This window comes from Sinocyclocheilus grahami, unplaced genomic scaffold (genome assembly GCF_001515645.1).
Source record: "Sinocyclocheilus grahami isolate Dianchi unplaced genomic scaffold, SAMN03320097.WGS_v1.1 scaffold51.1, whole genome shotgun sequence".
Taxonomy (NCBI): domain Eukaryota; kingdom Metazoa; phylum Chordata; class Actinopteri; order Cypriniformes; family Cyprinidae; genus Sinocyclocheilus; species Sinocyclocheilus grahami.
In genome coordinates, this window is record NW_015505230.1 from 1,495,383 (window position 1) to 1,521,150 (window position 25,768).

The 25,768-nt window shown below is 36.9% G+C and overlaps 1 protein-coding gene and 1 pseudogene across 3 annotated transcripts; both read right to left on the reverse strand.

Annotated features, from left to right (window-relative positions):
• Window positions 1–14,817, reverse strand: part of LOC107583226 (tolloid-like protein 2) — a 16,245-nt pseudogene extending 1,428 nt beyond the window's left edge.
• Window positions 14,818–19,070: 4,253 nt separating this feature from the next.
• On the reverse strand, window positions 19,071–25,418 carry LOC107583186 (G protein-regulated inducer of neurite outgrowth 3-like). Of its 3 annotated transcripts, none has more exons than XM_016269309.1 (2): window positions 25,328–25,418; window positions 19,071–21,944 (listed from the first exon to the last, which is right to left on the reverse strand). In XM_016269309.1, exon 2 carries the CDS (start codon window positions 21,843–21,845, stop codon window positions 19,812–19,814), a length of 2,034 nt encoding a protein of 677 aa, XP_016124795.1. In that variant the 5' UTR covers window positions 21,846–21,944; window positions 25,328–25,418; the 3' UTR covers window positions 19,071–19,811. The 3 variants fall into 3 exon arrangements, with proteins under 3 accessions (XP_016124795.1, XP_016124796.1, XP_016124797.1); XM_016269310.1 differs by lacking the exon at window positions 25,328–25,418 and adding an exon at window positions 25,199–25,292; XM_016269311.1 differs by lacking the exon at window positions 25,328–25,418 and adding an exon at window positions 23,081–23,142.
• Window positions 25,419–25,768: the final 350 nt, after the last annotated feature.

Below are 25,768 nucleotides of genomic sequence, written 5' to 3' on the forward strand. Positions count from 1 at the left end.
GTGTGTGTGTGTGTGTGTTATATTGACCTGATGAAGCACTGAGCAGCTGTCAAGACCCAGTTTTCATAGATGAGAGTTCCTCCACATGTGTGACCGAATTTAGGTGAAGGCTCAGAATCACGCCAAACCTTCAATTAAAATGCATTAATTTTTTTTATTAAAAATGCATGAGAATAAAAAATGTATTTTTTCATTTTTTTGATGCAGCATGAGTTATGCATTATACATACTCTGTTTAATACTTAGTGTTAGAGGTTTGTTCAAATCCCTTGTCCTCAGTAAGAGCTATATTAATATTGATGCTTCCCTTAGCAAACACAGATAATAATCATAATGATAATAGCAACAAGCAAACTAATAACTGACCTCAAGCACACTGACCCCGGTAATATCATTGTTCATTTCACATATCATTAGCTTTGGATAAACATAATTGTATCTTTAATCAGATAAAATGACAAACATTAACTTTCCTGTAATATGAGATCGCAGAAATCTCTTCGGGGAAAGGTGTGAGATTAGATGAAGGCTTAACTGTACTTGCATGGATGCTTGCCACGTCCAGGAGTGAGCTTTGGCAGATTCTCCATTCACTATGCAAGTGTTGACATCTGGAGGGATCGTGGGCTTCCTGCAGCTCTCAGGCCAGTCTGTGAAAGAAGAGGGCTCAGCATTCAGGTGAAGGCTTTTATCTGTGGTGATTTCTGACATGCTGAATGATTACGCTCTGAATTACCCAGAAAAAAAATAGACTAGTTTTTAAAGGATATTTTGGTACTGCACTGGAAAATGTGAGCGGTGCCTGCTAAATTATGACCATGATGCCTAGCAACCATTGTAGGTGGTTTTCAGGTTGTTGCTAGGGTGTTCTGGGTTGTTTTGAGTATTGCTATGCTGTTTTAGTAAGTGCTAAGCTGTTCCGGGTGATTTCTTGCTATGCCAGGTAGAACATGTGATATGTTCAACAACTATGTGACAATACAACACACATGTTGTAAACCTATTATTGCACAGTTCCATATGTAGTGGGATATAGAGTAAATCCTATGTTACCTGCATACATACCAGGGTCAGAAATGAAATTTTCCATTAAGGGGCAATTTTTTACATTCGTGAGGACAATTTTTATCACCACCTTAATAATTATATCTGTGTTGTCTTTAATGTCAAATACTTGAATTTAACAATTTACTTCAATAAATCAAAATACTTTAAACTGTTGCCAGCAACAATTTACTTTTTAAAATTGTATCTAAATGATACTTTTAAAAACGAGTTAATATGGCTACAATATTAAGACAATGGCTGCAATATTATTGCACTTGATATTTTAATAATGGTTATTAATGTTGATTAATAGAATACATATAAAAACTATTTTGTGTTTTGTGTCCATGCAAGTTATTCAAAAACTCCTGTTATAATCACTGAAGCTACAAAATTAATCTTTTTTTTTTTTTTACATCGTATCCGTGTTGTTTGTGATGAGGGAATTCAAAAGCGCAAAGAATTCAATCAGTGAAAAACGTAACAAGCAATCTGATGCAGTGTGAGCGAATCAAAATGTAATTCCGCGAATAGACACTTTTCATTCATTTTCACATTTCTTTTTAAACGCGACAGCAGTAATCAATTGTTTAATTGTGCAGGGGCAATTTTTGCCCCTTTATCTTAAATTTGTGGGGCATTTTTGTCCATTTTGTGGCATTTTTGCCACAAGCCCCCATTAATTTCCAACCCTGATACATAAAGTATACTCACATACACTCTTAAAAAAAGGTTCAAATGAAGGTTCTTTAGTGGCATCTATGGTTCCATGATGAACCTTTAACATCCATGGAATCTTTCCATTCTACAAAAGGTTCTTTAAAGTGGAAGAAGGTTCTATAAATAATTCAAATGTTCTTCACACTAAGAACAAAAATGGTTCACGGATCACTGAAAGATTCTTTAGGGAACCAAAAAAGGTTCTTCTGTCTAAGGCATCAATGGAAAAACACCCTTTTGAAAACTTAATTTTTAAGATTGTAAAGCAATATATAGGCCTGGTTTCAAAGACAGGGCTTAGACTAAGCCAGGATTAGGCCATAGTTCAATTAGGACATTCAAGTACCTTTTATAAACGTGCCTTAGAAAATAACATTACTTGTGTGTATCTTAAAACACAAAACAATGGTACCAACATATTTTAAAATCAGTCTGTGCAAGTTTCTTTCAGTTAAAAAACAGTCCAGACATGCATTTTAGTCTGGGACTAGACTTAAGCCTTGTCTGTGAAACCAGGGGATAATGTTTCGCAAATTGCAAATGCATGATGCGTCACAAAATTTTAAATGTATCAATGCACGTAGTTGTATATCCAACTTTATCTGTATACATACAGTACACTCAAGGAAAGTGATATTATGCAGTACAGCAAATCTCAACTGACATATTTTTTATTTTTGTCGTAATATGTAACTATATTATAACCCAGCTCTTTATATAAAGATGGATATATTCACCTAGGGTGATATATACTATATAGCAAACATCAACTGCTTGATTGCTTGTATCATTGAAAAATGTAAACTATATAATCAACCAGCTCTTATCTGCTAAATGTGACTATATGGTATGAAGCTGTTAAGATATAATAAATATTAACATCATGATTTTCTGTTAAGCTGCTTAGAAACAATGTTTATTGCAAAAAGTGCTATGCAAATGCATTGAATTGACTGATTTGATGTGCAACGTCACAGGATTTTTAGCTCTTGATTTATATTAATTTGGTGAAACTGATGTTAAATGTTAAATTACATTAAATGTGTTTGTTTATACTTATCTTGATGTCATCCCATGGTAAGGTGGAATCGGTAGTCCAGTGTGCACGAAAACCTTTCGCCTCAATGAAAAAGTCAGCATAGAAACGTATCACAAGTTCATTTGTTGTGCTTTCTATGACAGCAGGAATTTTGGAGCCACAAAAGGGCCTGTGAGAAAGTACATTTATTTGAATGTATTGCCTTCTATAGACCTTAAAAGCATGAATGTCATACCATTTTATATAGTGGACAGTATATTATAAACATATGTCTGGTTTGAATGAATGAAGGTTATAAATATGTCACAGTTTTATCTGATTTAAAGGGCCTCATAAACAGGCGCCCTTGAAAACGCATTCAATAACATCCTTGTCCTCGCTCACCGTGTTTTTTTGCTCCAGGTTGTGTTCCGTCGTAGACTACCACGTTGTCATTGCACTGGCCGAAAAGGATGCCAGCCTCTTCCACGTCAAAATGAGTGAACGTCAATTTAATGGTCTTCCCCTTGGGAACGCGTATGGTCCACAGACACATGCTGTCAGCTGGATAGTGCATGGGCCAGTTTTGAGACTTCATGATGTCTCCTCCTGTGAGAAACCTTCACATCCCTGGATATCTGCAGGACATCGTAAGTGAGATTTGGTGCCTTCGGACTGAGTAACGACTATAAAATGTGACAGTTAAAGGTAGAATTGTTCCAACCAAGCAAAATGTCACAAAATTGTGTCTTGCCATTAAAGCAGAAGTCAGCTGGTAGATGGCATCTCAGGTTTTAGCCCCAGGTCCATGACAAGCCACATGTCACCAGGGTCCAAAATTATCTTTTTGCCTTACTTGCCCATCGCAGATGAATTGAGAAATTTTTCCAACTGGCCATGATACAGTATTTTTTATAATAATAATATATATTTTTGTCCCAATTACAATGTGATTATTTAGATGTTTTTCCTTGCATATTTCTGACAAATTTTCCAAAAGCATCATAATTTTGTCTGTAAAAAAAGTATATGTAGTAAATGTGTCTGCACTTTAAAAAAAACTGTAAATTGGTGCTATATATATATATATATATATTTTTTTTTTTTTTTTTTACAGTCTTTTCTAGAGGTCATTGGGCTACTTGCAAAATCAATACAAGGTCAGACTATCACTAATCACAGGCAATGTGAAACCCTCATATTTCTGTTTTTCTGGATGAATAGCATTTTTTATCATAGAAAAAAAATTTAAAATAAAATTATTTGTAATTAAAAATATTAGAAAAGTATGTTGTAAACAAAAAATATGCATTGTAAACATAATTATAACATAAAACTCAAACTTTTATGTCATAATTATGACTTTTTATGGGCATTTTAGATAGAAAGCAAAAATGTTTTATAAATGATGATCTAGACTGATATTTTGACCTTATGAACAAATCTCTTTACAATATACACAGACACAGTATACATGGCCTAAAATCATATACAAGATCAGACAAATGTCAGGATTTATTTTATTCATCATATTTTTGTGGCTTATTAATATTTTTTGTATTATACTGTAGAAAAAGAATGAAAATGTTATTAAAATGCAATGAAATATGGTATAAAATGTTCTTTAAGGCCTTCTTTTTTTGATTTTTTGGTTGCAAAAAGGCAGAGGCAGAAGGAAACTGCAGGCAGAATTTTCTGTGAGTCTAAGGAGAATATGTCACAGAGACAAGCTTTATCTGTGAGCGCTTGCAATGCATGTTAATGCAGGCGTCAATCAGCATGACTACAGATGGTTTCCTCTCCTTTTTTAGGGGTGTAGCATCTGGTGAAGAGGGAAATGTTTTTCATAAATCCAGGAATGTGTATATTTACTGTGAAGTAAAGCTCTTTCAACTGCCACTGTGTCAGCCAGGACATTTATTTGAGTGATTTGGTACTATTCCAGCTTGTGGATGTGCAACAGATTTAGAATGACATTTCTAAAATATTATTGAAATACGGTTAAAATTGGATGATTGAATGATGTTGACTGTGCATTTAAGACACTGTTTCCTACAGTTATTCTGCATTGCTATTCTACCCTCATTACCTTGACTTCAACATATCCATAGGGGACACACACATACAAAATCTCACAAGACACACATGGTTGCTGATGGCTGTTGGCTCACAGCCGCATCAGCAGGATTCATCAAAGGTGTGTGTAAATGTGTGTATAGGTGTGAGTAGATAGATGTCTTTATAAGTTTGCAAGGTGTTTTACCAGAAAGGTCCTCTGGATACACAGCTTCCCATGTGGCAGAGAAGCCGCGGTCGACTAGCCGAGCGTCTGACTGGAAACTTAGTGACATGTTGTTGCTGACACTGATAAATACCGGAGGAAGAACAAACCCACAGTGTGTGCCTGAGAGAAAGAGATAAAAGAGAAAGTTTCTGCACCACTCTCCATCTCCTGGCCCAAAGTCAGAACATTGACATTGCTAGTTTTGCATCATTTGTACTCAAGGCCACCTACAGTACAGTCAATGTTGCTTGCATCAACAAGACATCAACAGTTGTAATTTAGTTTTACAAGACACTCACCTCTCCTGGCACTTAGAAATAAACAGGCTATTTTTGGTACTGTACATTAAAGGGGTCTTTTATGGAAGTCATTTTGCACAACATAAGAAAAGTGTTTTGGTAAATTATAATTATGAGATAAAAAAGTGGAAATTATGTGATACTAAGTAATAATTAAGTGACCAATTTGTCCTGTCATAATTTACTTTTTTTTGCCACAATTTTTTTTATTATCTCATAATTAAACCTTTTGTCTTTTTATCTCATAATTATTACTTTTTATCTCAATACTTTCAATATCATAAATATAACTGATTTTATGTCATAATTATGACATGAATTATGGACGTCAGATTGCACAACATAAAAAAATGCTTTGGTAAATTATAATTATGAGATAAAAAGTGGAAATTATGAGATACTACATTCAAATTATGACATACATCATTATTATGAGATTAAAAAATCTAAATTATGGCACAAATCAAAATTATTAGAAAAAGTCATCATTTAGACAAGCAACTATGAAAAATGTTGTCATGTCATAATTTACTTTTTGTCACAATTATGACTTTTTTATCTCATAATTCAAATTTTTGTCTCATAATTATGATTTTTTTATCTCAATACTTTTAATGTCATAAACATGTCATTTAATGTCATAAACTTTTTAACATCATAATTATGACTTTTTATCCCATAATTTATATTTTTATGTCATAATAATGACTTGGTATCTCAAGATTTTGACTTTTTATGTAATCTCTTGGGGACGCCGTTTTACCAAGACAATATCAATATATGTGAAACAATCATGTCAAATTTTACTGTTAAATCCACGTCTGACTAGGGATTATTTACCAAAGTGAAAAAAATCTGAGAATATTTCAGCATCGTGTTGCATGTCTGTGTTTTCTTTTGGCTACAATGCTCGTAACAATCGCAAATATATCACTATTCTGTGCCAGTCAATTTCAATCAACCAGTGTAATGGGTCAGTTATGGCAGAACTGTTTGAATTGGTTCGTGAATGTGAACATGAATGTCGTTTGTCATGTGAAACTGACAAATGACTCTGTACTGCAGATAAACACTTCTAGAGGGCTTTTCATACTTAAAGTTGTTGAGCCCAAGTTATTAATCCTGGATATTCAGGATTTGATGTTTGTACAATCATTAACAACGGGTTAACGTTCGTATTTTCATATATGGGATGTCAATGTTGTTGATAGAACAAGCACAGCACATGACTTAGTTAAGGTGGGCCTATGCACACTTGTTGTTAATGTAGATTTGATTTGTTAGTAATAAATCGTGGAAACTTTGCTTACAAGCTGTTGTGCATTTAAAAAAAATACTCAATTCCGCTTTAATAGTACAAAATCATCAGCTCTATTTCATCTGAAGATAATGATTATTTCATTTGTCAAATGGCATCTAATTATGTGAGAAAAATTAAAACTCATGGCATGTTCATTGCAAGTCATTAGTAATATTAAGATGTGAATTCCAAACACTATAGCTCAGTTGTTTTTATTCATCTCTGTTTGTACTATTCCTCTCTTCAGGGTAACACAGGCTGTCAGCAGAACTAACACTAACACACTGCTTTGTCTTGACAGCCAGGATAAAGAAAGTGATGTGAAGAACACAAACACTTGCAAGCGGCAAGTAAGAACACAATGTCGAGACAAATAAGCCCTACTATTCATGATTACTGGTGGACCAAAACTAAACTTGTTTTTATTAATTGAATTAATTTCAAAGCCTTTAAGTTCAGTTAAATTGCATTTCAATGGTTTTATGGCAATGTTGTTCCTTCGACTTTCTTTTCTTGCTTGGAATTTTTTTAAGAATCTACTGGTCGCTTTTTTTCATGCATTTTTTTAATTTCCAGAGTGATTAACCTTTTTTTGTCTCATGGGAGAATGTAAGTCAGATGACTTTGAAATAACATGAGGTGACTTTTTTGGGGCGCACTTTTCTTCTACATGTTCACTGCTCTGCAAACAGCTCGCCTTTTTGTCCTTTCTTGTAGTTCAAACATCCCGAACTCATGGTCTTTTCCCTCACACTTTTTTCATTCTTCCTCAACCTGCACTGGGACTTATTGACAGTATCTGGCGTGCAGTCCTTGAAAAGCTACTGCAGATAAGCATATCTGCTGCTCACAGCTCTGTTTTGATGTTCAGTAATAAGGAGCCGTAATTTATAGTACGCTCGCCTGCTGGCTCATGCCTCGCTGAGTCTGATGATAATCAGTTTTTACAGCCCCTTTGTGCGAGGGATAAGAGAGAGCGATGAGAACGCCAGCTACTCTTGCGCCAGCGGTGCCATTTAGTGTTAGTTATGGGCCCCAAAACAGAGTCGAAGGTCATCTCTGATAGGCCCCGTTCTGGCACAGTGCTATGCTGGCTTGACACATTTCATCTAATTCAATTACTGGAGAATGTGTCACATATAAATAGGACAAGTCTGTTCAAATATTAAGCCCAGTTTTAATAATTCAGTTTCGGGCAATTGCGAAACGAGGTGATTTTTGGATTTAAATAACATTGTTTAGAGCAGACTACAGATTACAAACTAGATCTGAGAGAAATACCCTTGAAAACTCACTGCCATGAGGCTTGGGCCTTGTGTTTGCAACTTTGCAAGCACCATTTATTAAACATAAAGAAATACACTGAATAAAATTTACTTTGAAACCATTTCAACTCAGAAATTTCACCAAAAATGGCAAGCAAAATTCAATCTAAAATGAAATTTTTAAGTAGAAAGACTGGAATAGTATTTTGTAGTAATCTCATAGTAACCTTTGTCTTTTCAGAGTCGTGTTTTACCCAGTGACTGCTGACTGTCGGTGACGGTGAGTTTATTGGCCTGCTTCACCCACGATGGCCAGATCAGTGATGTGCAGTTTGACAAGAAAGCCCTCATCCACTGTAATGTCCCAAGAGCACCTCAAGCTTGCAGGATAAGCCTGAGGATAGTTTTCCAGTTTATTTGACCTTTACATCCGAACAGCTTCCCAGGGGACCCACAGCCAGAGTCTGAACAGAGAGTGAGCATTATTGTCGGAACAATAATGCACAAAAAAAATTCATCAGACTTTGCAGTGCTTAAATACCATCTGGCTTCACTAGAAAGTATGTCATGCACAATGATGGCACTGCAGAATGTGTTTGTTAACAAAGTAGATTTAATTGATTTTGTTCAAGTGTTGCACTAAATTATATTCTCCACGGAATCTCCTCCAACACCCCAATTCACACAAAAAAGAAAAAAAACACACAAAAGAGCTCTTTAAATCCCTCAAATTCTTTTCCTAGACAAAAATTTAATTAAATTATGAAAAATACCCCAGTAGATCCTCAACAATGTCTCAAACTGTGCTCACATTTGCCAATATATCCAAGTCTTTAATCAAAAGTCTGAGATTTTTTTATTCCTGTCAGTGGAAAGTCATTAGACTGCAGGAGGTTCAGTGAACAACAGCCTCGTACTTTAATATGATCAGGTATGTGTTGCATTGATACAGTGTGACTGTACTTACCTTCTGGAGCAGGTGTTGTAATCGTTGGTCCAGTGGTCGTAGTCTTAGTGGTGGTTGTTAGAGTGGTTGTAACTGGTGGGGCACTAGCTACGGTGTAGGTGGCACTGAAGCTTCCCGCTTGAATCAGACTTGAAACGAACCACCATATTACTGCCACTAGACAACACCAGAGCTGGGAGACTGTTTCCACAGAAACGACCTACAGTAATTGAGATTTATATTTTTTTGGCAGATAAAAATTAGTGCACAGATGTTCGGTTAGGATCAAAGGCAAGCTTTTGGATTCAGTAAATATCAGTTCTCACCCAGTTGGGCGACACCATCTGAAGCACCGCCATAGACGTCCACAAAGTCACCACATGATTCTGGGACAAGGTTAAACTCTGTGAATGTTAGCCGGACCTTTTCCCCATCAGGTATGTGTATCATCCACTAGGGGACCCATGCAAATAAAAAATACTACTTAATTTATCATTAATCCTCACCTTTGAATAACTAGAATACAGTGCATTTAAACTGCTATTTTTAGCATTTTGATTTTGCACATGCACAATGCATAGACTGATCCAAATGCAATTTTGGTATCCTGACAGGGCTGGTGATTGAAATTGTGCTTTCTCATGCATCTTTAGTTAGTTTCAAGTCAAGGCTGGAAGGCTGGCTGTAGATTAGCTGATGTGGGTAAATATGTTGCCAGATGGAGCCACGCTGTGAGGAAGCTTCCAGCAATCTGACTTCCACAATCAAAGCCCCTCATGTCAAAACTGATCATCAAATCCTCCTCACAAACTCGACAGTTTCCTGTGTATGTGCAATCTGAGTGTCACTGGAGTCATTATTGGAGTGAGATACAATTTGTCGAAAATTTGCTATGTGATTACATACTGGCGCAGTCAAAAAACAAACAAACAAAAAAACAACCCCAGTAGCTACATTTATATGCATCAAAACAATACTTTTGTAATTTGATTTATGGCTCAATCGTATTGAAAAGGCTTCATGTAAACACTTCAGTCGATCCAACTGAGCTTGATCTGAATTGATCTAAATATCTTTAGTATTTGAAAAGAGTGGTGTAGACCTGTAATAATCAAATCAATAGGAAAAAAATAAACAGTTAACATCCTACGATGTTAAGCTGTTTTACATCCTATGAATGTGCATATGTTTATTTACGTCTTACTAACTGGTCAGTGGAGGAAACTGAATATTTTTATAATATTTGCTTAAAAAACTTTTCTGACATAAATGTCAGTTTTCTTTTTAGATATGACATCAAGACAAAAATTTAAATAATGAAGTACTCACAGTGACATCGCGGTGGTTTTCTCTTTCTGAATGTGGTGAAGTTAAGTTTTGAATACATGTAATGTACTTGTAAACAGAAATGTGCATCAAATGGGTTCTTACAGGGTTCTCATAAACAGAATTTCAGATTGGATTAATTCGCATTGACAAATGGCTAATCTTCCTTTTCATTTTGGGTTTATTTCATCATCGAAAATCAAGTTCTGTCACTTGGAAAAGTAACATAGATTTGAAGTGTTTTTCATGTCCGCAGCACAAATGATCACTAACTGTAAGTATGAGCAATAGTAATAGTCATGCTTGCATTAGTGTTTTAAAAACGAAGGGATTTCCTCTTATGCAAGAGTCAAATATCTTCATGTTATTCATTTTGATGGTGAAGGTTATGCATGAGTAAGGCAGCAGATATCGAACACAGTGTTCAGAGCAAATGGATCGTAGGTGGAAATGGACAAAGACACAGACTCCAGAGAACAAACTGGAAAATAACAGATTGTGATAAATCAAGAGCAGGTGTAGAGGTCATATTGATCATTGGAAGCACCTCGCCATTCTCATAGTTTTGTGTGGGAAAGCCAGGGGTCAACAGCTCCCCACGGTCAGCTTGAAGAACGCCACCAGCCCCAACTAGAAGTATGGGAGGGAATAAGAGAGATTTAGCTGCAAAGAGAGACACCAAAAAAGTATTCTGACAACCCCCCCTCCCTTCCAATGCACCCCAGTTATGCACACACACACACACACACTAACGTGCTGCGTCTCTTTCTAGGTCAGCTGCAACGAGACACATATAACAGCCTCTCAGTATCTGGCAGAGTACAAATACAGTAACCAAATGATGATATGAAAGGCGCAGGAGATGTGTTTTGTTAAATCTCAAATGCTCTTCCACCGTGTTAATTATACTGTTATGTAAGTAAGTCATTATGTATCTCTCATTGTCTTTACGTGACGCTGTCTCAGGGGCCACAGCGTGGTACAGGGCTTTGAATCCCTTCTCTGTGTACCTGTCGTTGGTTTCAAAATACACAAAAATGCTGTTTCCTAAGGACACTACTGGTTTAGGCACAGAATAGCCCCAGTACTTCCCTGAAGAAGAAACAAATATGAAGCTTATTGTAGGACCATTATGATTATTTTGCATTATTTTGACATTTATTTATACATTTTGTAATGAAAATTAAGCATCTATTCAAAACTAAATTTTCCTTACCGTAATCAGAACAAAATAATTACAATATTAAAGTATATATATGATATAAAGTGTCTATCTATCTATCTATCTATCTACACTGTAAAAAAAAATCCATAAAATTTACCGTAAAAAATACGATAGCAACGTTTTAGGTTTTACGGTTTTAACTTAAATTTACAGTCAAATACCGTAATTTCATTAACTGATATAATGTTATTATATACCAACCTATTGAAGCACTGACATCTGTTTTGTACCTTTGTAATGCACTGATAACCACCAAATGCAGGTGGTGATGAGAAAGTCTCTTACTTTGTAATGGATTAAAGGCACAATTAAAACTTATAATAAGATATCTCATACCTTAAAAATCTAATGCAAAGTCAGACAGCATATATAATATTTCCTGCCAGTTAAGCACCTTGTACTAATACTTGAAAATATAAAAATATGATATTGTTTTTAAAACGTTTGAATCCCTATTTGGAGCCCTATATGTGGAAGGTGCTTTCATAAACCAAAGCAGGTCACTTAAACCTTACAGTGTCCTATTGAGCAGCTAATGAGCTGATATAAGTGTCATCCGGTACCTAATTGGCTTCTACTTTGATGTTCCAATCTGCAGCTCATGCCATTGTCGTAGCTGCTGGGGTAATTGGTGTTACCTTACTTTGTAATGGATTAAAGGCACAATTAAAACTTATAATAAGATATCTCATACCTTAAAAATCTAATGCAAAGTCAGACAGCATATATAATATTTCCTGCCAGTTAAGCACCTTGTACTAAAACTTGAAAATATAAAAATATGATATTGTTTTTAAAACGTTTGAATCCCTATTTGGAGCCCTATATGTGGAAGGTGCTTTCATAAACCAAAGCAGGTCACTTAAACCTTACAGTGTCCTATTGAGCAGCTAATGAGCTGATATAAGTGTCATCCGGTACCTTATTGGCTTCTACTTTGACGTTCCAATCTGCAGCTCATGCCATTGTCGTAGCTGCTGGGGTAATTCCCCTGAGGAAGCCGTCAGCTCCTGCAGACTCCCACATCTAAAACTCTTTTTTTCATGAATGTCAAGCAGCAGAGATTCATTATTGACTAGTTGTTTGCCAAGTAAATGACTTTGTGGCATTGATCAAGTCTATTGATTTGACATTATAGGCCCTTAGAATCATAAATAATTACACATTTTCTATTGTTTTATTTACACTCTTAAAAATAAAGGTGCTTCAAAAGGTTCTTCAAGCGATGCCATTGAAGAACCATTTTTGGTTCCACAAAGAACCATTCAGTCAAAGGTTCTTTAAAGACCCATCTCTTTCTTACCTTTTTATAATCTGAAGAACCTTCTTTCGCCACAAAAAACCTTACGTGAAACAGCAAGGTTCTTCAGATATTAAAGGTTCTTTATGGAACCATTTAGACAAAAAGGTTCTTCTATGGGATCGTGAAGCACCTTTATTTTTAAGAGTGTAGTACCACTGAGATGCTTTATCTACATTTATATCTGAGTGGAAGTCAGAGCTAAGTAAGTGTGCAAAACAAATTATCTTGAAATATATCTGGATTTGGAGCAACAATAACTCACCTTTTGGACTTGAGTTGTTCCTCTCAATGACAAACACCACAACTATTCCAATAGTGACTGCAGTCAGGGCTACAAATAGGAAGATCAAGCTCTTCTCTAATGAATGTCAGGCGTTTCTTGGATGTCATCTGTTCTGATGTTCCTCAGTGTTCTTTGGCGAGAAGCAGATAAATGGGTTCTTCAGCCGAAGCTGACAGAGTAACGTTCTCCTCGCAGATGGTCTAATATTTATAACATTGCGTTGACCTTTGTAGAGCTATACTTTACTCTCGAATGGGTTTGCTGTGTGACTCTACAAAAGCAATTTCTGCAAGTATCTCCTTAATAGATTTTACTGCACATGTGACAGGTCAGGTTGTAAATTTAGGAAATCGTACTGGTTTTATCTAGGAAGTCTTATCGGTTAAGTGAAAGCAGTTATTACAGTCTCAAATAATTAACTACATAAGAAGTAACTTGGTTTTGTGGTTGTAAAACACTTGTAGACTTTGTTTAGTCAAACTGATGAAGGTGAAATAATTAGTTACGTGCTTTACCTTTATCGTATTAAGTATTCTTAGTGTCTGCTTAGTAATTTAATGAGATATTTCACCCAAAAATGTAATTTCTCAGTGTTGTTTTGTCCATACAATTATTTGGTCCAGTGTTGTTTTGGACCCAGTTGACTGTCACTGCATGAAATATTCTTCAAAATAGCCTCTTTGTGCTCGACAGAAGAAAAAAAAGTCATTTTGGAATGACATGGAGACGAGTAAATGATGACCGAATGTTCATTTTTGGCTAAAACTATCCCTTTAAGGCTTTCCTACATGTCTGGACACAATGCTTCCGAGTTCATACAAATACCTGGATCTATTGGGTCTAAAAATAAACATTCTAAGGGTCAGCAATTGACTGAACACTTTGTATTTGGGAAGAAAAAATCAACAGAGAAGAAAAAGAACAGTTTGCTGTGCCGCATACTGTCAAGGCCTGTTTGCTCAGGTATTGAACGGGGCGAATGAAAGAGGGTCTTTTTAAAGAGCCCCTTTCATTGAAGCGGCCCATATATGCTCAGTCGCTCAACCAGAGGTTTGTTCTGAAGGAGCTTTTGGAAGGCAGTGTCACTATCTGACTCACTCTTTAAGGAGTGTCTTTGAGGTTCCTTCTGGAATTCTGGAGAGAAAATAAGTTTTGCACCGAGTGGCATCAAGATAATAAGAACTGTGTTTTGCTCTCATAAATACCAGGAATTACCTGTTATCAAAAAGATTACAGTGCAACGTTCTCGCCATATGAGAGATTTTATCTCTCTGAACTATTTTTGATTAATTTCTGTTTTTTCTCCATGTTCTGGATTTGTTGGTCCAGCACATTCCATAGATGCTCAATCAGATTGAAATCAGGGGAATTTGGAGTCCTAGGCAACACCTTGAACTCTTTGTCTTGTTCCTCAAACCATTCCTGAACAACATTTGCAGTTTGGCAAGGTGCATTATCCTGCTGAAAGTGGCCACTGCCATCAGGGAATACCACATGCACCCGTCCAGCCACCTGATCTAAAAGAAAACGTGATTCATTAAACCAGGAAACCTTCTTGCATTGGTCTAGTTCTGATGCTCACATGCCCATTGTAGGTCTGCAGCTACACAGATCTGGCAAACTGCAATGCACTGTGTGTTCTGTGCGTTTTTCAACAATATGAGCTACAGTAACTCTTCTGTGTAATCGGACCAGACAGGTTAATGAATCTTGGGCTCCTATGACCTTGACTCTGGTTCCTTGCACCAATTTTAGTCGGTTTAACCACTGCATACTGGGAACACCACACAATACTTGCCATTTTGGAGTGTGCTTTTTCTGAACCAGTCGTCTAGCCCTTGTCAAAATCACTCAGATCTTTTCTCTTGCCCATTTGTCCTGTTTCCAAAACATGAAATTCAAGAACTGACTGTTCACATGCTGCCATTGTAAGAGTGGCAGTCAATTGAACAATATAATCAATGTCATTCACTTCATCTGTCAGTGATTTTAATGTTGTGACTGATCAGTGTATGTATTATATGTAATATTATGTCAATATCCGTAGAGACGTGTATGGGGTACAATGTACAGTTACTGACACCTGGTTTGGGCCGAAGCTATGAGTGAAGAGCCCCATATTGTCAGGATTTAATTAGGACGAGGAGGAGAGTGAAGGGCAGGCGGCATCTCGGCATGAGATCAGGTGCGTGTAGAAGATGATGGTCTGTCACCCTGCAGCTATTTGCACATTTTTTATTTAACATTTAATATGAGCTGATGAGGAGACTGAATATTCTCAAAGTACCGCTCACAAATTGTGGCTAATAGGAAGTGACAGTGCTGTCACCACATAACCAGAATGCCCATGTATCTCAAATAAAGACTGTAACTTCTTTATCCGGCCTTCAATATTTCAGTAATATTTTTAATGCAGCATGTTTTTAATATTGTGGATTAGAAATAACAGGCAGGATCATTGCATGAGACAGGGTTAATCAAGAATCCTGTAAAGATTAGTGACATTCAAAGTCAAGTCTCAAACATTCAATGGATTTATTCTCACAAGTTCATTTTTGAAATCATCCATGCACTAAATTGTGATTATGCTACTTCTATTTACAATAAATAAATAAATAAATAAACAAATACATACATACATACATAATAAAAATTAATTGTGTGTATACAGTATAAAGTATATGTATGGATGTATATATATATATACACACACATAAATACAAGTATTTATATATTAGTAGTCCCAGACTTTTGAATCTCACAGAATTGTGTGTATACAGTATAAAGTATATGTATGGATGTATATATATATATATACACACACATAAATACAAGTATTTATATATTAGTAGTCCCAGACTTTTGAATCTCACAATAAATAGATAATTAATAGGTATAAAATAGGCATACAAATTAAAATGTATTATAACTATAATTAGAATTATACATTTTTATACATATTTACAATTTGAATTATAAGGCATTCTAAATAAAGCTTACAAAACTGCTGTTTTGTGCAATTATGAAAATAAGCTCAAAGGGATTCAGACATTTTATGTGATTAGCTATTGTTCATGCTAGGTTAATTTTATGTTAGATAAAACTATATCTAATTGTTCTTACAACAAAAACATGGTTTCTGTGCTGTGCCTGTAATGCTTTATAATAAAAGTAATGTGACATCAAGTTGTACCGTGTTCATGCAGAGTGCTGTATACATACATTATAGACCAAAGAGAGGGAGGTACAGTATAGGAGAAGGACAGAGAGAGTAAATCAAGGTTTGTGTGTGTGTGTGTGTTGCACAAACATATGTAGGGCAAATATTCCACAGGGAGCACCACCATGAGAGGAAGCACTGGAGCTCTTCCAATTATTTAATGCAGCAGCAGCAGGTAAACAAAAGGGAGCTGTGATGGAGACGGCAGCTGATGCAAAACTGATCAGACAACCGGGGAGAAGCTCTGATGCAATCTCCTGCTGCTGGCCCCAAAGAGAGCTTTATACAGTGATGCAGGGAATAGACTATGATATGTTCTGTAAAATGCATGAGAACTTGCTGGGTTTGCAGTTGCGAGAACTGCAGAAGTAAATGAGGCATTGCGTTTGGTTGCATACAGTACGTCCTGAAACTATGGCGATTCCAGATGACCTAATAAATATAAGGTTTTGAATGATTTTATACATATATTTTAAGCACACATCAAATGAATACAAAACATTCAGTCATTCACAGGACAAATGATTAAAAACAAATCACTAATACATACAGTAATTGACCGTTTCTTTAACACATCAGCACAGAAAGTAATTTTACCTTAATAAGAGCACATAATCATTACTACTTCTCATACTTAAAGTTATATATTAATTACTAAACTTAAGTGCATAAATAATACCATTTGTACTTGAATCTTACCACAGATAACTGGCTTTGACTTGAGGCAATTTTAGGATTTTAGGAAAGCAAATTTTGGATTTGAATCTTGCAGATGATAAAACATGTGAAAATAATACCATATACAGTGGGTACGGAAAGTATTCAGACCCCCTTAAATTTTTCACTCTTTGTTATATTGCAGCCATTTGCTAAAATCATTTAAGTTAATTTTTTCCCTCATTAATGTACACACAGCACCCCATATTGACAGAAAAACACAGAATTGTTGACATTTTTGCAGATTTATTAAAAAAGAAAAACTGAAATATCACATGGTCCTAAGTATTCAAACCCTTTGCTCAGTATTTAGTAGAAGCACCCTTTTGATCTAATACAGCCATGAGTCTTTTTGGGAAAGATGCAACAAGTTTTTCACACCTGGATTTGGGGATCCTCTGCCATTCCTCCTTGCAGATCCTCTCCAGTTCTGTCAGGTTGGATGGTAAACGTTGGTGGACAGCCATTTTTAGGTCTCTCCAGAGATGCTCAATTGGGTTTAAGTCAGGGCTCTGGCTGGGCCATTCAAGAACAGTCACAGAGTTGTTGTGAAGCCACTCCTTCATTATTTTAGCTGTGTGCTTAAGGTCATTGTCTTGTTGGAAGGTAAACCTTCGGCCCAGTCTGAGGTCCTGAGCACTCTGGAGAAAGTTTTCGTCCAGGATATCCCTGTACTTGGCCGCATTCATCTTTCCCTCAATTGCAACCAGTCGTCCTGTCCCTGCAGCTGAAAAACACCCCCACAGCATGATGCTGCCACCACCATGCTTCACTGCTGGGACTGTATTGGACAGGTGATGAGCAGTGCCCGGTTTTCTCCACACATACCGCTTAGAAAAAACGCTTAAGGCCAAAAAGTTCTATCTTGGACTCATCAGACCAGAGAATCTTATTTCTCACCATCTCACAACTCCATGCGGGCTTTCATGTGTCTTGCACTGAGGAGAGGCTTCCATAGGGCCACTCTGCCATAAAGCCCCGACTGGTGGAGGGCTGCAGTGATGATTGACTTTCTACAACTTTCTCCCACCTCCCGACTGCATCTCTGGAGCTCAGCCACAGTGATCTTTGGGTTCTTCTTTACCTCCCTCACCAAGGCGCTTCTCCCCCGATAGCTCAGTTTGGCCGGACAGCCAGCTCTAGGAAGGGTTCTGGTCATCCCAAACGTCTTCCATTTAAGGAATGGAGGCCACTGTGCTCTTGGGAACCTTAAGTGCAGCAGAAATTTTTTTGTAACCTTGGCCAGATCTGTGCCTTGCCACAATTCTGTCTCTGAACTCTTCAGGCAGTCCCTTTGACCTCATGATTCTCATTTGCTCTGACATGCACTGTGAGCAGTAAGGTCTTATATAGACAGGTGTGTGGCTTTCCTAATCAAGTCCAATCAGTACAATCAAACACAGCTGGACTCAAATGAAGGTGTAGAACCATCTCAAGGATGATCAGAAGAAATGGACAGCACCTGAGTTAAATATATGAGTGTCACAGCAAAGGGTCTGAATACTTAGGACATGTGATATTTCAGTTTTTCTTTTTTAATAAATCTGCAAAAATGTCAACAATTCTGTGTTTTTCTGTCAATATGGGGTGATGTGTGTACATTAATGAGGAAAAAAATTAACTTAAATGATTTTAGCAAATGGCTGCAATATAACAAAGAGTGAAAAATTTAAGGGGGTCTGAATACTTTCCGTACCCACTGTACCTCCACTGAAAGAAAGACCCAAGCCGTATCTGGAGACCAGAAGACCACAAAGACCTGTTGTGGTCTGTTTTGATTTGGCCCAGTAAGCAACCACCCATAAACACCCTAGCAACCATACAGTAATGCACTAATAACCACCCAGGACTCCAGCAGGGTGACAGCGAGTTCAAATCGGAGATCCAGAGGGAATTTATTAGCAGTCTTAATGATGGTATGAATAACAGAGAAGGTCTGTGCATTTCTTTATATTTATCAGTCTATTTGTGTTGTAAAATTTGAAGCTGTGCATAGCCAAATGAAGGCCAGTTCTTAAATTATGTAAATTGGAATGATGTAGATCTGTTTTTATTATACAACATTTGCAAATGACATACACATGAGATGTAACTCATGTAACAGATGTTTAAACCCCCCAAATAATCCCCGATGTATCTTTAAGTGTCTCATTAGCATCATTATTTCCACATTAATGTGAGTGATATAATATACAGTATGCTAATTTAGATGGAAAAAGACACTGCTGTGAAATGCTTGCTAACCAGCACTCATGAACTGTAATGATTGCTGTAAACACAGTAACTGCTTTTTTCTCATTTTAATATAAAATCATAGTAACATCACTGTTGGATTTTTGAACAGAAACAGGCTCAGTTTACACCAAGTATGGCAGCAACAAGCATTGGGAAACTCTTGTCTAATTTTTCTAAATTAAAAAAGTTGAAATATTCACAATAAATCAACAGCATGTTACAAATGAAATTTTGCAAAACAAATATCTACTACTTGTAAAGTTTAAAAAGATATTCAACGAAACAAAGTCAGTTAAAAAGGTTATATGCATACATCTGCTCTTCAGTACAGTGCATAATCTGGGGAAGTTAGAAGACTGCCATTCTGAACTAATACACATGCAGATTACTACATATTATAATTACCATTATTATATTAATTATAATTATTGCCATTGCACTCTAAACATCATTATGGCTTTACTATCACCATAAATAATTTCATCTTTTTCTTAAAATATTTTCTTGAAGATTACTGTTCTCCACATAACACTCAAAACTCCTCAAAAAACAAATGAGAGAAATCTCCCAACATGCTTTGCACAGTCTCATGGAAGATCACATCAATGACAACCAAACATCTTTCATTCTAGCACTGACTGCCGCGAGCAACAGTTGGGTCTGCGAACATTTTGAAACATGGACCTGAAGTTGACGTTAACCTGCCTTCTTTTGTTCTTCTTGCCGGGAGGCGAAGACAAGGATTTTCTGAGAGTCGTCTGGGTGAAGATCTTCTTCTCATGCTCTTTGATTTTGCACTGCAGGTGACTTTGAATGGCAAAACCCAGCGACTCGAGATCTACTGACGCTCCATATACCTCCCACGTCATACCCTGCTCGTCCCACATGACGTCATGCACGCTCTTCTTCGACTGCTTGGCCTCTTGGTCGTCTTTCTCAGGCTCCAGCTTGGATGCTCCCTGCTGTTGCCGGTCTCTCTTTTTGCTCTGTGGTGTGGAGCTTGATGTTGGAGGAGTAGCCGTTGTGATGTCCATTGAAGGTTTTGCAGATCCTGCCTCCTTAGGCAGCTTGGATTTAGATGCAGGAGGCTTGGCCGATTTTTCTGGCAGATTCTTGCAGGCCTGATCAGATGTTGCATTGGGTTCCTGCACACAGGCCACATTATGAGGACCAGATCCAGGTGAACCTTGGCTCTGAAGTTGACAGGTAGTCTCGTTTGATTGTTTGGTTTGGCTGCAGGTCTCGATATTGATCTGATAAACCGGTTGAAGTGGTGAAAATCCTTTTTGGCTGTTGTGTAGAGGCTCTTTAGGATTGGCCCCAAGCTTGGACTCTTCCTGAAGGTCAGCATCTACATGCACCATCACTGTGCCAGACTGTGGAGGCTTTGTACTGGATGAAACAACAGATGGTGTGTAGCAATAAATCTCTGAGGTGGTCTTCACCTCAACGACCTCTGCTATACTGTCAGTTTCCTCAGGTAGCAGGCCAACTGATCTCCGATGGGGTTGTAGAGATAGAAGACTAGGGCTAGTGGCTGTAGATTGACTGCAGACCGTAGGCACCGCCTGCACCTCCACGTCATTCCGTTGCGTGTCGGGTTGGTTGCCAAACTGAACTGCTGAAGTCATGGTAGAAGCCTCACGATAGAGTCTGCAGTGGACCGGCTTCTGCTCTTCAGGAGAAGCTCCTAGCGTTTGGACCTCTTCATCAATCACTTTGGTGTGGATTGAGATACTTGCATTGCTAGTCGAAGACTCCAATGGGTGTCCAGAAGAAGTCTCTTGAGAGGTTCCTGGCAGTTTAAAGTCCTTCTTCAAGCAAGCATTGCTAAATCTGTCCTCTTTAACAGGCGTATGATGGATCTCGTGTGGTTGTGGGGTCTTAATACTTGTCCCAGGTGCTGGTTGAGATGTTTCGGTTGTTGCAACTCGAGAGTGATTGGTTTTAGGAGCATTGGCGGTGGATGCCAGTTCAGATGGGGTACTGCTGATGGTTATGCTGGTGGTGCAACCTGCATATTTTGATTCGGATAAAAGTGGCATGTCTTTGATTGTGTTGTTGGTGCTGGGAGATGAATTCTTGCGAAGGGAAGCCTGAGCCTGGCTTGGCATTTTATTGTGAAGGGTCTCTTTGATTGCACTAGTTTCTTCAGCTACTGATGCTTTGCTCTGTGTTTTGGGCTCATGTTGTTCGTTTTCAAGTGTCTTTGTTGTGCTATTGCCATTTTTCTCCTTGTTATATGTAGCTGTAGATGATGGGCTGGATGCTGAAAGGACAGTTTTCAAATTTGAATTCGTGTCACGTTCAGTTCTTGTACCTTCAGCGTTCCTGGCACACTGACCAGACGTCTTCATGTTTGTGTGACTATTCTTAGGTTTCCTGTGATCTTCACTGCCATGGGATGACATGTTTTTGTCTTCAAGGACAGTCCCTCCAAGAAGAGTGGTGTGGGAATCTTTGACGGAGGACGTTAGGTGCATATTATCCTGATCTGGTTTAGTTTTTTTGCCAGAGGAGCAATCCTGATTTAAGGTTAACTTTGGCTCAATGTCCCAGTTAGCATTTAACTCCATATCTCCCAGCACATCTATACTAGCGAGCTGAGGCATCATCTGGACAGTGACAGTCCTTTTGGGGTTTGGTACATTTTCCATGTTGAATCCCTTTTGTGTGATGAAAATTCAAAGTCAATATATCCCAAACTCAGTTTGGTTCCCCCCTGAAAGCCTGGTATTGTCCCCTCCAAGGCTTCCCTAGAGCAGACAGATAAAAATAGTTTTAGATACACAAGAGGACATATACCTACTGCTGCCTTCTTATGATCATTATGAATAAACTGTGTTAGAATCTGTCATTTATCTGCAAACCATATACACAGTTATGAGGGAACACAAGAAACTGAAACAAAATATAATAAGAAAGAAAAATAGTAAAGTGTTCCAGTGATTCAGTGTAAACGTTTGAGGTTATTTATAACTGTATGGAACAGCTCAATAGGAAGTCCCACTAAAATGAAACAAAAAGTACAACTAATCCATCATAAGCCATTACTCGTAGCAGTGTCATCCTTTACTTGTTCAGTCAAGCATTACATCAATAGAAAAACAGTTTTTGTGACATCAATTACTCTGTACAACACAGGCTTATAAATTATTTAGAAAAATGCTTAATTTTGTGTCTGTCACATGCACATACAGTATATTGTAAAAAACTACCAACACAAATATACAAACAACACGGCACAAAAACATTAAATTATAAAATATTTTAATATAACTTATTAAGATTTAATTGTATTTTACATAGTTTATCCTAATAAATTAAATGTAATTTAATTAACTGTAAATGAAATGAGTAAAAATACATTTTCTTTGTACATTATAATATAAAACAGTTTTATGACATACATACATACAGTGAATATTATTAAATATTCAGGAGGACTGATTTAGTATCTAGTCTGCTGAATTAATTTAACATTCAATATATTGGAAATATTCAAAATTTCCCTGTGATTTTCATTTGTATATGATGCTCCATACTCCTATTCATTAGCAAAGGAATTGTGGGTCCTAAAAGTAGTTTGTTGGCATAATTACTTCAAACATAACAGAAACACACTGCAGTCAGCATAACTGATAATAACAACACATTTTCTCAATATACTAAGACATGAAGGCTATTATCAGATTTTAAAGTTTATTTTATTCAAGCAATTCAAAGCAATTACACTATCAAAGCAATATACTGTGATACTTGGCAATATATTTTATGATCATTTCACTAGAATATAATGGGACTAAGTCAGTATTTGAATTCATCCCACCATATTCTCTATCATTCTCTATTCTGAGGAGCTGGTGAGCAATTATTCAGTGCTTGACCTTACCGATCCAAATAGCCCAGAGGAGCCTCAAAAATGGAAATCTGACAGTCAACCCCAATCCACAGCTGATTCACAGTAAAGATCAGCCTCAGCAACACTGAGCAAAGCTCAGCATTGAAGCCATAGACTCAATCCAAAAGCATACAATACAAATAAATTTAGGGTTTTAGAGCATGCAGAAGTATCATCAAGCATCATAAAACAACAGCTATGTGACCCTGGAGCACAAAACCAGTTTTAAGTCGCTGGGGTATATTTGTAGCAATAGCCAAAAATACATTGTATGGGTCAAAATTATAGATTTTTCTTTTATGCCAAAAATCATTAGGGCATTAAGTAAAGATCATGTTCCATGAAGATATTTTGTAAATTTCCTACTGTAAATATATTAAAACTTCATTTATGATTAGTAATATGCATTGCTAAGGACTTCATTTGGACAACTTTAAAAGCGATTTTCTCAATATTTTTTTTTTTTTGACCCTCAGATTCCCAGATTTTCAATAGTTTGTATCTCGGCCAAATATTGTCATATCCTAACAAACCATACATCAATGGAAAGCTTATTTATTCAGCATTCATATGATACATAAATCTCAATTTTGAAAAATTGACCCTTATGACTGGTTTTGTGGTCCAGGGTCACATATTGGCAAATGGCAAATATATTGACCACTGGACACCCTGCTCCTGTTACACTCAATCAATAAATAAATGGTGTATGAATTATTCAAAACAATTTTCACTTAGAAATTTTTAATAGATTTCATAAATAAACACAAACAAAGAGTAAAACATGAAATTTTGAAAACTGTAAAAAATGCTTTTTTGAAGTTGTAATTAAAGATGACCGTTTTATGTTTTACAGAAACTACTATTGCTGTCTTTCTACTTCAAAATTTCACGTTTGATTCAGTATGTTACTTGTCATTTCTGACACAATTTCTGACACAAAAAAAATATTTTTCATTGTTAAATAAAAAGATTATTGGAGAATGTTTTACAAGAAAATTATTTTTTACAGTGTATATACATTAGCCATTGACAAAACCATTATGTTTTACCATGCATATACTAATATTTTACCATGCCTATACTATAATGCATAACAAAGCAGTTCTGTCTGCTGCAGAAAGTGCTTCAGGTGTAGTTTGTATAATCATGGTATGGTGGGTATGATATTTTCCTTTTTGTTCCTTTCTGCGTGTAAAACTGTGCACCATATTACACACTCACACATACGCACTCACACAAAATAAATAAAAACAAAACACTGAGCCAGTGCGATTCACTGGCCACTGCGGAAACATTCACTCTAATTGCCTGACAAAAGCATGAAAGTCAATTATGCCAAGTCTCAAATCGTGACCTGTCATTGATGAGAGCCGTTCAGAGGACGCTCACATCTGCAGGAGGATGGGGGTGGGGAGCACACGATCATATATTAAGTTCTGGCATCACTGTCTCATATTAAATGTGAATTTCTCTATCCAGCAAATATTTCACAAGAACATACATACATCCAGACTTCAGGCAGTGAAATGAATTTTTTGAAGTATTTCTGCATGGAGCTGGTTATCAAAAGACCCTAAAATAATCAATTTTAACAGGGTGAAGTCATGCATATTGACTGGGGCTGTAAATATGACAACAGATTGCAATGCATGCAGTAATTTACAAAGACACATTTCATTTGCAAACTCATCTTTAAATTGGATTAGGAGAGCACACACACACACACACACACACACACACAGTGAACTAATGATATTCAATTCCCTACCTTTAAATGATTTTCATTCAATTTCAAACATTTTGGATTCTACATTTTATACAATTTAAAACATTATCTAGTATCACTGGCCACAGAATAGCTGATTTCAGGTTTTTCAATATGTGTGGGTGCATTTGGTCCCCCATAATATAGGAAAAACTTGACCTACACACACATACATGTAGTAGGACAAAAAGCCAGACAAAATCTAAATAGCACCATGCATTAGCATGATAAATTAATGAATTGGTTTAAATCTCTTAAATGTGAGCATTTGTCAATTATGCTTACCATTGTCTTAAGACAACCATTAAAAGCTTTACATAAGAAAAAAATGCTGAACCCACCCATTTATACACAATTCCTTGCCTTGACTCCTATAGAAATCCCTTAACTTGACCTTGTTGGCAAATTCCCCACTGTAATGTATCCCTGTAGGAGCTGCAGATAAGAATGCACGGGCATAAAAATCCTACCTGGTACGTGTGCGTCCGTTTTACATCATTTTCGTTTGATTAGTGCGCTATTGACGCGCTGCTCGCTCGACGGATTATCAATGAAAGAATGTTAGGCGCGTGTCAGTGAGATAAAACCACGCCTTCCAAGCGCATCCGAATCTCAAACTCAATCTTCCTGTGGCGGGTGGCAGCAGGAGGCGTGCGCTTCTCTCTATCACCGCTAGATGACGCCATTGCTCCTTAAAGGGGTCATATTCTCGATTTCAATTTTTCCTCTCTTTGGAGTGTTACAAGCTCTTGGTGCATAAAGAAGATCTGTAAAGTTGCAAAGACTAAAGTCTCAAAACCAAAGAGATATTCTTTATAAAAGTTAAGAGTTAACCACTCCTACCTAAAACGCCTCGTTCTAACACGCCCCCACATACCTACGTCACGATGTGGGAAGATTTGCATAGCGCC